Source organism: Branchiostoma floridae, chromosome 14 (genome assembly GCF_000003815.2).
Source record: "Branchiostoma floridae strain S238N-H82 chromosome 14, Bfl_VNyyK, whole genome shotgun sequence".
In the NCBI taxonomy this organism is placed as follows: Eukaryota; Metazoa; Chordata; class Leptocardii; order Amphioxiformes; family Branchiostomatidae; genus Branchiostoma; species Branchiostoma floridae.
The window spans coordinates 5326468-5338677 of record NC_049992.1 but is presented as its reverse complement, the minus strand read 5'-3'; the positions used below and the strand labels follow the sequence as shown (position 1 = coordinate 5338677).

Sequence of the window (12210 nt, the reverse complement as noted above, 5' to 3'; positions counted from 1 at the left end):
GAAATCTACCATTCCAAAATGAACTGTTCCCAGTTAGTCCCCCTCCAATTGAAATATACTAATAGCCAATCATCATAATGTTTTGGCTATAGCTTTTGGTGTTTAATCAATAACTACATTCCTGTAGACTTGTTACGTACAGGTTATGCCCGCTTGATGCGTAGCGTACTAGTAAGGCAAGAAACTGTAATGAGCTGTCTTGATATTTTATTTTGGCCTGTAGATGTCTTCCAGCATCTTACTCGTCTTAACAGTAACGAACGGTCGTCTATCTATACACAGTCATATAAACGTTAAAATTATGGTGAACCCTGCAATGCTTAGTAACCTCTTACTAGGCAACATCGTTACGGTAGTTTTTGTGTCTTTGAAGATTTGTCTTTGTTTTCCGTGGACCGGTAGACACTTCTTTGGTGTGTGAGCTTAGACGTTCAAAGACCTTACACCTTCGCCAAGCAAAAGTATTAGTAACTAATCGGGTTAACTCCGTAACTAGTAAAAGCTAGTAAAAAGGAAAAGAAATGAAATCAGTAAACGGAAAAAGAAATCAGTAAATATATGTAGTTGACTAAAAAGAAAGGCCCATACGCCTACATTGTTATCTGCAAATAACCAGGACCAATTAATTACACGTTTGGACAAAGAACGACCACATCGGCTTAATACCATATCCTGTGTTTACACAATCTCTCGCTGGCTGGGGTTAATGACCCACTCCCGGAGATTTGTTAGAATCTGACTCCACTGCCTTTGCTTGCTTAAAACCGATTTGCGAAATGTGCCTCTTGTTGACATACTTGGTATCCGCATTTGAACTAAGCAACACCAATCTAGTTAGCTATGTACAAATCAAGAAGTGCAGAAAGAAAAACAATCGGAATATGTTTAATCCGCCACAAAAAGGAACTATTACACTCTGATAGATTTATTACCTATAGCAAATACTGAAACCATTCGCAAATATCAAAATCATCCCTGAATTTATCAACAAAGTGATTGAATAACAAACTCATCTCATCATGTACCTTACGGCGATTTATGCTGTACCAAGTGACATTAAGTCCCATTTTCTCTATATTAAACCAAACTTAGTACAAGCCATCAGCTACCGTTTAATCGCAAAGTGCTAAGCAACAGCAAAGGGGAGATGGTTGCATTCTACGGATTCTTCACAAGAATCTGAAGGGCCTCTTCCACCTTTCAACTATGTCTTTACAACATGCAGAGCCACTTCCTTTTTAGCCTTGCCTCTGTAGTTGACGGCGGTACAAGTGTACACCCCTGTGTCCTCCTCCCTCGCCTCTGTCACCACCAGGGTACCGCTGCCCAGTACCTCCATCCTGGGGAACCCCGACTCCACAGCCAACATGGCTCCGGTTGGGGTGGTCCAGAAAAACTCGGCTTCAGGACAGCCTGAGATCTTACACTTCAACATGGCGGTCTGGCCTTCGTGGACGGAGGTGTCGCTCCCGCTGGTGTCGATAGATGGCGCTTCCTCGTGTTGGCAGTCGCACGTCAGGTTGTCGGGAGAAACATCGTTAAGATTCTTACCCTGGAGGCTGGGAGGGCTGGCACAGAACACATAGACGAAAGGGGGTTTGGCTTGCTTATGTAACCAGGTTGTGAAACCCTTCATTTGGCAGTCACAGTGGAATGGATCGTTATCCGCGATGAAGGCTGAGAGGTTGTGAAGTCCCTGTAGAATATCGGCAGGTACAAAGTGTAGCGGGTTCCCGTCATACATCAACAGCCTGGTGAGGTTGGGGAAAGTTGTGGCTGTAAAAGTCTCCTCCTCCACCACGTGAATATGTCCCCCGGATACATCTAACGCTGTAGCGTGCTTCATGGGTGTCGGGAAGGACTCAGGGCCGAGGTACACGAAAGGGTTCTTGTCTAGATCGTGTGATGCCAGCATAGGAAGACTAGCCAGAGTCGGAGCCACGTGCGCCATGTTGGTGAAGTTGTTTCCGGTCAGGTCTAAGATTCTGAGCTTGTCTACCCCGGTGAACATGTCCGGGTCCAGGCGGCTGAGATGGTTGTAAGAAAGGTCCAGCCAGGTCAGCTCAGTCAGCCCGTGGAACAGTCCAGGACTCAGCTCGGTCAGGTTGTTATTTTGTAACCAGAGGGTAGACACCACTTGCGTACAGGCGAATGTTGTCGCTGGGATGGTGGAGAGGCCGTTATAGGACAGCCAAACCTCGTCAAGGGCATCGGAACCACACAGAGCCTTGGGGTTCAGCGTCCCGGCCACCTTCAGACAGGTAATGTTGGACAGGTATAGATTGGAGAGCCTAGATAGAATAGGATGTGAACAACGCGCGTAAGACATAATGCGTTGTATTTAATTTAGTTTGGTTTATTGAGATTGCAGGTAATGCATTACATGGTAAACTTAGCTGATATTGCTTGGTGCCAACACATACATACATTTACACTTCTCAAAGAATACACATAACTTACTCAAATGATTATCGTATACTTTAAATGAAACAAGTTGTACAACTGGTTACCTGTACATCAACCATCTTGCTATTATTCATGTCCTTATTAATACAATTATGACTAAAATGCTATTCAACTTGTATTTCTGCAAATACATCAATTTTCTTATTGACGGTCCCATGTGTCGTTGGTTACTGGAATGCAAAACTCGTTTAGCAACACGCCTGGATAGCGATACTATTTACAACCTATGTTTAAAGGTCGATATGTAATATTTAGACTTGTAAGCTACACGAAAGCTTACCTGAACAGGGCTGAGAACTGCCCAGCATTCAGGGGCTCCTGGATCGGGTTGTCCTCCAAAGACAGCGTCTGCAGTTGGCTGGCGTCTTGCAGGTTGTTTGGAAAATACTGAAGCTTGTTTGACTCAAGATACAAAGTCATAAGGGAGTACAGACCTTCCAACGAGATCTCTGGAATCTCGTTATTTTCCAAGGATAGAGTTTGGAGGCCGTTAAGGTCTTTAAACGCATCAACGTCTACTTCTTTGATGTTATTATAGTTGATGGACAAAGAGCTTAGACCGGGAAGATTGGCGAACGTGGTATTTTGAATTGTCGAGATTTTGTTTGTATCCAAAGTAATAGATTCAAGTTCCAGAAGGTTTTGGAAAATGCCTTCAATGTTTGTAAGCTCATTGCTAGAGAGGGACACGGATTGGAGGTGGCGAAGTGGTGAAAAGGCGCCAGCCTCAATTGTGTGGATGTTGTTATCGTTCAGGTTTAAGTTTTGCAGGTTCGGTGTGTCCGAGAAGGCATCTTTGCCAATGCTGCTGATGTAGTTGCCGTCTAAATTCAGTGACGTCAGCTTACGTGAACCCGCGAAGGCGGACTTGTCAAGAGACGTAAGACTGTTTAAGGCAAGAGTCACTTCTGTCAGATGTGGCAGGCCGCCAAATGCTCCCTCGTCTAGATGAGCAATATTGTTGTAAAGCAGAAATATCTCCTTAAGGGAAGGATGGTCGGTGAACAGGCCGGGAGGGATGGTCTCGAGCTTACTGTTATGGGCGTCAAAGTGGGTGAGATTCGTCAACTTATCAAACAGGCCGGGCGGCAGCTTGGTGAACGAGTTGTTGTACAGCCCAAGCGACGTGAGGGTCGGCAGATTGTCGAACGTTCCGACTTCAACCATCGTCAGATTCAGGTTCCACCAAACGTTGAGTTCCTTGAGTTTGGGGATGTCCACAAAGTCGCCTCGTCTGAGCATGGTTATCGGTGTGAAGCCTGGTGGGACAAAACATCATTTTTACTTGTTTGACCCTTAGATGTATTAAAGAGAAGCTCAAGTCGACCTGCGGGCCGCTTTTCATTGAAGTTATGAGGGAAGAGGTAAGGCAAATTATACCGAAGATTTATGTAATGTCAAGATTCCTAATAAATTCATTTAACATGTATGAATATGTGGTACACATTTATATGGTGGAAAACACATTTGTTTGAACCTTTATTTATTCATGAGAAAGCACAAAGCCTCCACCAGACCATCGGTAAACAATTGACCAGAAGAGTCAGTCCACGCTAAGGTTAACATTCCTCTCAAACCCTTTGGTAGCAAAACTCGGCCGGCAAATCATTCTCTCTACTAGGCAGCGTACTCAATCTAGTATATAAACTACATACATAGCTGACATATGCTCTATTTGCGTTATTTTTGGTCATTGAAGGTAAAAATTCACAGCTAAGCGAACGTTATTTTATTAATATGACAACTTAACACCAAAGTAATAAGCAGTGATAAGTTGTCTTACTTATATCCATGTAAGTGGTGTTCTTGGGGATGTCTCTCGGGATGGCAGTAATGTTCGCCCCATGACACGACACCGAGTACTCGTTCTTCTCCAGGTCAAAACACTCGCAGTGCTTCGGGCATGCCGAAGTCCAGTAGAACAGCGACAGGGCAGCAAACACCGCCAAGTAAAAACTCAGCCTTCCAGGTTTCATTGTTGCACTTTACAACACAGAAACAAAACGATCAGCATGCATAATCCTTTTCCCACCACCATGTTGTGTAAGAAAAATGGTAAATAGCTACCAAATATGCGCATGGAACGATTATACAGTCTGCATTACAAGCATTGTTTATCTCTATACAAACTACTTCGTTGTACGTTAAACCCTAGCATACAGGCTTCCCATATAAAATTCTAACAACAACGCCTCCTGCCATACCTTCTAGTAAAAGTTGTTCTATTAATGCAATGTACGTCTTTGAAAAAAAAACATACTAGTAACAATACCCACCAGTCACGCCCCCTAAATTGTGGTTGTACGCAATGGTGCTAGATTGTAAATACAATGTATATATACAATAAGTAAAATAAACTAGACGTTACTTGAATTTACATTTCTTACTGGTATAAAATCTATAATTTGGTATCTAGTAAAGTTAAGCTTACAGAATCTTTATGTTCGAAACTTTTTTGATAAAATGTCGGGCTTACCGTTCCATTTCACCAAACACTTGTGTCAGCACAGTGCCTGGGTGACCTTTGATACTCGTATGTACATAAGGTGTTAGTGTAAATGTTTTTCAAATCTGTCGGCATTAGGGCATTAGTAAGGAAAGGTAATCAACAATCAAATCCTGTTTGGAGTTTTAACAGGTCCTATGTAAGTTATGGATGAAGCTGTGCTAATACTACCAAGTTGAACGCGTGTGTCAATGACCTTGCTTAACCTCTGTCATGCGCCAGTCAGCAGACGCCTGTACGTGCCAAGGGTCAAATGTCATCCAGGTATCAGTGAGAGTACGTTTGACTGCAGGGGAAGAACTATTAGTAAGATACGATTTTTTTTGCTATTTAGACGGCTTGAGTATATTAATATTGCTGAGTACACATTATTTTCTATTCTTAATAATAAGGTAACTGTAAGTTAACCGTGCTTATAGTTTTGCAAGTTGCAGTATTGTTTTTTTAAGAAGACAAATGCAGATATTCCAATTCTGATCTCATTTAACCGTGTATATCGCTATAGCTGCGGTACGCTGGCGACATCGCTGTGGCCGAGCAATTTGACAAAGCGCTCAACGATTTTAATCGATAAAACGGATCTCTTTTACGCTGTGTATGGTCTATTATATTTTAGTCATACCTATACGTTTAAAATGATATTCCCACCATAAAGTCAGTGATAATGCCAATCCAATTTAGTAAAATAAAAACGACGATGCCGGCAGATCAGTTCTGCAACATTATAGGGGTCAATGGCCAATAAAAGACAGCGATTAAACAAACTCTGCATGACTTCAATTGATTGTGTGTCTATTTTCAGAACAACCATGTATGCCGCACGGCTGTGTTGGTACGCAGTGCTGCTCTGTATGGGTTACCACCTCCACACGTCAGGCGCCTGTCCAAAGTCCTGCTTCTGCTTCGACCTTGAGAAGGACGGCTACTCGGTGTCGTGCAGGGGTCCCAATATCACTGCTATTCCGAGGGATGTTCCAAAAAACGTCACCGTATTTGATATCAGTATGTATATTTTCTATATCATGATTATTGATATGACATAGTCAAAAGCAGACCAATGTGTGCTTATAAAACCCGTATTCATTTAAGCAAACATTTTATGTACATGTTCAGAAAGAACAAATTTGTACAACGGTATTTTAAGATCTCTTTAGCATCTATTGTAATAAATGATTTTGGCAATAAAAATATAAAAAAACAGTGTTTCTTTTACGTGTTGCATTATTCTAATTTTATATTGTATACATGTATTATGCAACCAATAAAACAACAGATAAAACTGGGCATTAAAGCAGCGAAATAAAATACGGCGTACGATTCTGCAATTATACTCCATGAGGCAATGCGGCTAATCATTACAGTATCATAATAATCTCATATCATTTCTGCAGGCTTCACCCCCATAACAATGCTTCGAAAAGGCGATTTTGTCGATATGCCGAAACTCAAAGAACTAAGAGTCTGGTGGAACGTCAACCTCACCATGGTGGAAGTTGATACATTTGACAACTTACCGACTCTGACGTCACTCGGACTCTACAACAACTCCTTCACCAAGCTGCCGACAGGCCTCTTCAGCAACCTGAAAGCCCTAACCCGATTCGACGCCCATAACTCTAAGTTAGAGCTGATCCAACGTGGCCTGTTTACCGATCATCCGTCTTTGGAAGAGATTCAGCTGTTTTTCAACGACATTACAGAGCTTGAGGAAGGGGCGTTCGGCGGAATGCCACAACTGACGTCAGTCTATCTCCCCTCCAATAGAATCTCGTCTCTCTCCGGGCCGATCTTTGAAGGCTCCAGGAAGCTGAAATCGCTGGATGTTTCCGGTAACAACATCGTCACCCTTGACAACCATGTTTTCATGGACACGCCGAACCTGCAGAACTTATACCTGAGCGCAAACGACATTGAAAGCATAGATGTGGGTGCCTTCTATGTCCTACAACACCTTCAGTCGCTGTCTCTGGATGGTAACCGGATCACGAACATTGACACTAACTTTCACAACTTGCCTAAACTTGAGTCCATCTCTCTGGGAGGTAACAAAATCTCGGTCATCCGTAATACAACATTCGTCGGGCTCCCTGCCCTGAACTCTTTGGACCTCAGCTCCAATGTAATTGTTGAAGTTGAAGATGGCGCTTTCGAAGATCTAAACAACCTTAGAACTCTGTATTTGCAATCGAACCAGATACAGGAGATATCCCTTGCAGGCCTGAACTCCCTGGGGTATCTTTCCATGGACTCCAACAAACTGAAGAAGTTCCCCGGTAACCTGAAAAGTGCCAGCCCACTTCAGACCCTGTCATTGGGCAACAACCCGATCCAAGAAGCTTTGGGACCTGGACAGTTCTCTGTTTTGCACAGGTAGTGTATCTTGACATTCACATAGTGGTGTCACGAATTATTCAAAATTCTAATAGGATAGATACGGGTAGACTTGTAACTGTTACATACTTCAGGACATGTTGATTTGATTATATGGATGACATCCTCTGTGAACCCCTGCTTAGTCATTAAAGTTTGGCCACAATAACGATATGCTCATTATGAATTCTACGTGATCAAGAAGATCAAAATGGGGACAGATAAAGAGAGTTTGATATATAAAAGAAATATAAAAAGAAAAAAGTGAAAGAAAAAATGAAGAAGCTATTAAATAGGTTCTTCATTTTTTCTTTCACTTTTTTCTTTGACCTTAAAATTGACTTTGGCATTCTATGACAATTAGTACTTGGTTTTCTACATGTTTTTGCGTGCATATACGTCATCAGTTTACAACTGCTTTGTACGATTTGCAGTATGGCTAAAAAGGTTGTTTTTTTTAAACGGCCAAAAATAGCATGGATGTCATCAATATAATCATATCATGAGTTATGGTCTTAGACATACGTAAAAGTTACAGCCAAACAAGTCATTCCTGACATATCACAAATAACCATGATTATCCTTAACACACAGCCTCAAAAACTTATACCTGAACAACATTGGCTGCCTACAATCGGCCGGAACTTTCGACCCGAAGGCACTGTGTGGCTCCGACACCCTGGGTGATGTGTATCTATCATACAACGGGCTACTTTCCATCGCACCTACCACTTTTCAATGCACTCCGACCATAACAATGCTCTACCTCCATCACAACAACCTGACATCCATCGACCCATCTCTCTTCCACCCCCTGACACAGCTATGGTGGCTGGATCTGTCCTACAATCAGCTCAGCTACGTGGCCCCGGATACTTTCCTTGGATTGGACAAGCTCATTTCTGTTGACTTAACCTATAACAACTTTACTAACATGGCGCACGTGGCTCCATCCGTGGCTAGCCTACCCGTGCTTTTGTACCAAAGTCTGGACGGAAACCCGTTCGTCTATCTCGGGCCTGAGTCCTTCCCGACACCTTTTAAGCACTCTACCGAACTCGACATCTCACACGGACACATCCGAGTGGTAGAGGAGGGTGCTTTCACTGCCGAATCTTTCCCCAACATCACCAGACTGCAGCTTGATTCAGGAAACCCTTTGCACTTCCTCCCCGCCAATGTTGTGGACAAACTTCCTAACTTGACGGCGCTGATTCTCTATGACGATCCCTTCCACTGTGACTGTCAGCTGAAGGGTTTTGCCACGTGGCTTCGTGAGAGAGTTAACCCTCCATTTGTTGACGTGACTTGCGCCAGTCCACCAAGTCTACAGGGCACGGACCTTAATGACGTCCCCCTCGCCAACCTGACGTGCGACTGCCAACACGAGGAAGCGCCATCTATCGACACCAGCGGGAGCGACACCTCCGTTCACGAAGGCCAGATCGCCATGTTGAAGTGTAAGATCTCAGGCTGTCCTGAAGCCGAGTTTTTCTGGACCACCCCGACCGGAGCCATGTTGGCTGTGGAGTCGGGGTTCCCCAGGATGGAGGTACTGGGCAGCGGTACCCTGGTGGTGACAGAGACGAGGGAGGAGGACACAGGGGTGTACACTTGTACCGCTGTCAACTACAGAGGCAAGGCTAGGAAGGAGGTGGCTCTGCATGTGGTAAAGACATAGTTGAAAGGTGCAAGTGGCCCTTCAGATTCTTCTGAAGAATCCATGGAGTACAAAGATGTCGCCTTCGCTGTAGCTAAACATTTCGCGACTAATCGATTGCTGATGGCTTGTGCTAAGTTTAGTTTACTTATTTAAGATTCATTTAAAGCCTTCTTACTAAATGTTTCTTTGATACGACATACGGTGAAAAAAAAGTCAGTTGAGTGGTGAAGATATGATATTAAATATAATTTGATACCAACCTGAAAACCAAGAACGTCCCATGAATTCATTATTATTTACATACAAGTACTCTAATTTGGTTGTGAGATTTATCGGTGTTCAGGTACGTGCGTTAGATAGAAAGATGCCATTGTTTTCGGACTTCATTCTTACTCATACTTTTCTTACAGTAACATACGTACAAGTTTGATATTGCCCGATAAAAAAAACCTGAATACATTACGCATACATTAGAATTCTTTAATCGAATAAAGCCTGCACATGCAAACGTTTTCTTTAACCTTTTAATTCAATGAATGAATGAGTGAAAAAAACTAGTACTAAGTGTAGTAGTAACGTATTATCTTACTACTAGTACATTAAACCACACAAGCTAATGTATGCTAGTATGTACAGATTCAAAGTGTGACAATTGGGACTAAGTTTTAATTCTGACCATAATGTGTTATTTTCATTGATTTTGTAACAGGTTTACGGTAAACAAAAAAATAGGGTTACGTATTACGTAACACCTGTCCTTTACCCTTACTTATTGTTTCTGTTGTAAGCTAAGGTGATTGTGTATACAACGAAGATCTGCTCATCAACGTTTGTAACTCAGCTAAATGTCTGCAACATAACCGAAAGAATTGAGGAAGTAGAATATGATTTCTAGCTTGGAAAATCGAAAGTAATGGTTCCTTGTACGTATAGTAGGTCAGCGCAGCACCATCTCAGATATTACGCAAAGACTTGTCGGACGAGTAGTCTAATTTTGTCTGGACAAGTTATCGTGTACAGGTACGTTTGTTTACAGCATTTCTCGCAGTTTTCCTCGGAGCACGAGACAGAATTAGTCACAAGAAGCATACGAATACATACATAGGCTGGATATATAGATATATAGCAATAGTATTTATTCTTCATTGTATTCCTTTCCAACAGCAAGCTTTGTAGAGACCGATTACGAAACTCCTACTTGATCTATGCAATACAAGTCCCCGACAGAATTCACGATGTCGATTGTCGAGGGAAAAAGTTTATCAAATCGTTCAATAATCTATATTTACAGTGCAGAAATCGTGCTTAAACAGACTGTTTCAAAAACCTGAATGGGGCAATCGGAGAGCGGTCACGAGTACGAGGTAGGCAGGGGCAGCACCAATCGACCCACACCTCCACTCAAAGAACCGGTGACACGAGAGACGTTCCCGACCTACACACGGGCCATCGTCCGCCAGATCCCCAGCTCTATACGGCACCGGTCGGAGGCCATTCAGCAGTATGAGGTGGACTATTGTTTTTCGAAATTGAAAAAGACTTAGGATAACTTTATTGCGCAACAATTGTACGAAGTACGAAACATGGCATCTACTGATACATGACTACAGGTGATTGTGACTATAAGGCTATTCTACTTAATACAATGCTGCAAAGTGTGGGATGAAAATGGTATTTTACAATCATTGGTGGGATTTCTAGCATCTAGACATTGAAAAATACATGAAATAGTACCAATAAAGGTACGAAGAAGAAGTGACGGCGGACTCAAGTAATTGTAAGCAATTTATTGTAGCGCCGCCACTTATACAAATGTTGAAAATAATATATTAGACAGGAATACAATAAGTAAATAATTGAATAAGTATATACAGACATGTAAATACATAATGTGCGTCAGTCGACCCCACCTACTAGTAGATAAAGCAAAGAATAGTACCTGAACTTAAAACAATTTGTACATGTTATGTAATCCTGTTAGCCTCCACCAGGCTCAGCGAATCGGTGGTCTAATAGTAGAAATTGGACAGATAGTGTCAATAGTATGCTAAGGGAGTTGGTCGGCCATAGGAGTTATTTGCAGGCCGTTCAATACTCCTAGGCTAATTAACTTCTACTAGGCTTTTATTCCTAACTTGGCCAAAGTTCTAATTTCTATTCAGCCAGGCGGGAGTCTGGTAGAGATTATAATCCTGTATGGCCGACATGATGTTACAATTTGACTTTATAGGTGGACTGCTGTTCGTGGTTTTTGGGCGGAGAGGAGTTTTACTACAGCGACCATGACAGGGAAGACCCGATCAACCTCCGCAGAGCGCGGCGGCAGCACGCCCGGTACGTGCGGACCCTGCGGGACCTGGGACTGGACGTGACCGTTCTACCGGCGGACGAGTCCACTCCGGACTGTCCGTTTGTGGAGGACACCTGTGTGGTGGTCGGTAACAGGGCGCTGGTCACCAGGCCGGAGGGAATGGCCCGAAGAAAAGAGGTGAGAAACATTTTGAATAGAAATAAAAGAATGGAACTTTATTGTAAATTAATTCCTGAGGTGCATACGGTGCCATAATTCATGGCATTCTGATTCCCATAACCACCGAATGAACGACCGAGCAAGGCGTAGTACGTTTTGTTTCTTTATTTACTTAGTTTTTGCATTAAAAGGCCTTCGATAGTTGCTATTTCTTGTATGATGGTTATTGTGCCTTTACATTCCTGACTATTACTTGTTTTCAGCTCAACAGCATTGAAACTTGCCTGAGAAGCCTGGGTCTGGAGGTTCACAGGATACGCAACATGGGCGCTACACTTGAGGGTGGCGACGTGGTCTTCACAGGTAAAAATGGTGTGAAATTTGATGAATGTATGTAAAATGATAAAATACGAGCGATCACGATGATGTCACGGTGACGCAGTGGTAGGCAAAAAGCAGGTGTTTGGCAAAAGATTGATTTACATATTAAACAGTAATTTGAGCCACTAATTTGAATATCAATTTTTGATCCAATCTACTGACGTCCTGGTAGGCAACAACCGTCCAATATCCCGGATATAAACAACAACAGCGATCGCTCGTATTTGATTACTGTCCTTTTCAAAATTTCAAAAAGTTCGAAGAGTCTAAACTTTTAATTTAGTGTTGCAAAATTATTGAAAGAGTTGGATTTTTGGAAAGACACACGAATGCTTCTTCTATTAAACCTTCTTA

The 12210-nt window shown here is 42.6% G+C and overlaps 3 protein-coding genes across 3 annotated transcripts in view; 2 read left to right on the top strand and 1 right to left on the bottom strand.

The window, feature by feature from the left end:
* Nucleotides 1-1204: 1204 nt before the first annotated feature.
* On the bottom strand, nt 1205-4442 carry LOC118430033 (leucine-rich repeat-containing protein 15-like). Its single transcript, XM_035840737.1, has 3 exons — nt 4250-4442; nt 2747-3725; nt 1205-2291 (listed from the first exon to the last, which is right to left on the bottom strand). The coding sequence occupies exons 1-3, from the start codon at nt 4440-4442 to the stop codon at nt 1205-1207; spliced, it is 2259 nt and encodes a 752-aa protein (XP_035696630.1).
* A 1337-nt stretch (nt 4443-5779) lies between these two features.
* On the top strand, nt 5780-9152 carry LOC118431169 (leucine-rich repeat-containing protein 15-like). Its single transcript, XM_035842287.1, has 3 exons — nt 5780-5974; nt 6364-7342; nt 7937-9152. The coding sequence occupies exons 1-3, from the start codon at nt 5782-5784 to the stop codon at nt 9021-9023; spliced, it is 2259 nt and encodes a 752-aa protein (XP_035698180.1). The 5' UTR covers nt 5780-5781; the 3' UTR covers nt 9024-9152.
* A 1123-nt stretch (nt 9153-10275) lies between these two features.
* LOC118430032 (N(G),N(G)-dimethylarginine dimethylaminohydrolase 1-like) overlaps nt 10276-12210 on the top strand; it is a 5035-nt gene continuing 3100 nt past the window's right edge. The window contains exons 1-3 of the mRNA XM_035840736.1: nt 10276-10513; nt 11236-11493; nt 11667-11838. Of these exons, the coding sequence (XP_035696629.1) occupies nt 10337-10513; nt 11236-11493; nt 11667-11838 (607 nt within the window). The 5' untranslated portion in view covers nt 10276-10336. The remainder of the gene's footprint in view (nt 10514-11235; nt 11494-11666; nt 11839-12210) is intronic.

Bases quoted from the DNA above. Each gene is read 5' to 3' on its own strand.
- LOC118430033 (XM_035840737.1), bottom strand. From the start codon at position 4,442: ATGAAACCTGGAAGGCTGAGTTTTTACTTGGCGGTGTTTGCTGCCCTG. The intron at 3,726-4,249 runs GTAAGACAACTT...TTGTCCCACCAG, and splicing joins CACCACTTACATGGATATAA to GCTTCACACCGATAACCATG. The intron at 2,292-2,746 runs GTAAGCTTTCGT...TATTCTATCTAG, and splicing joins CAGTTCTCAGCCCTGTTCAG to GCTCTCCAATCTATACCTGT.
- LOC118431169 (XM_035842287.1), top strand. From the start codon at position 5,782: ATGTATGCCGCACGGCTGTGTTGGTACGCAGTGCTGCTCTGTATGGGT. The intron at 5,975-6,363 runs GTATGTATATTT...TCATTTCTGCAG, and splicing joins CGTCACCGTATTTGATATCA to GCTTCACCCCCATAACAATG. The intron at 7,343-7,936 runs GTAGTGTATCTT...CTTAACACACAG, and splicing joins CAGTTCTCTGTTTTGCACAG to CCTCAAAAACTTATACCTGA.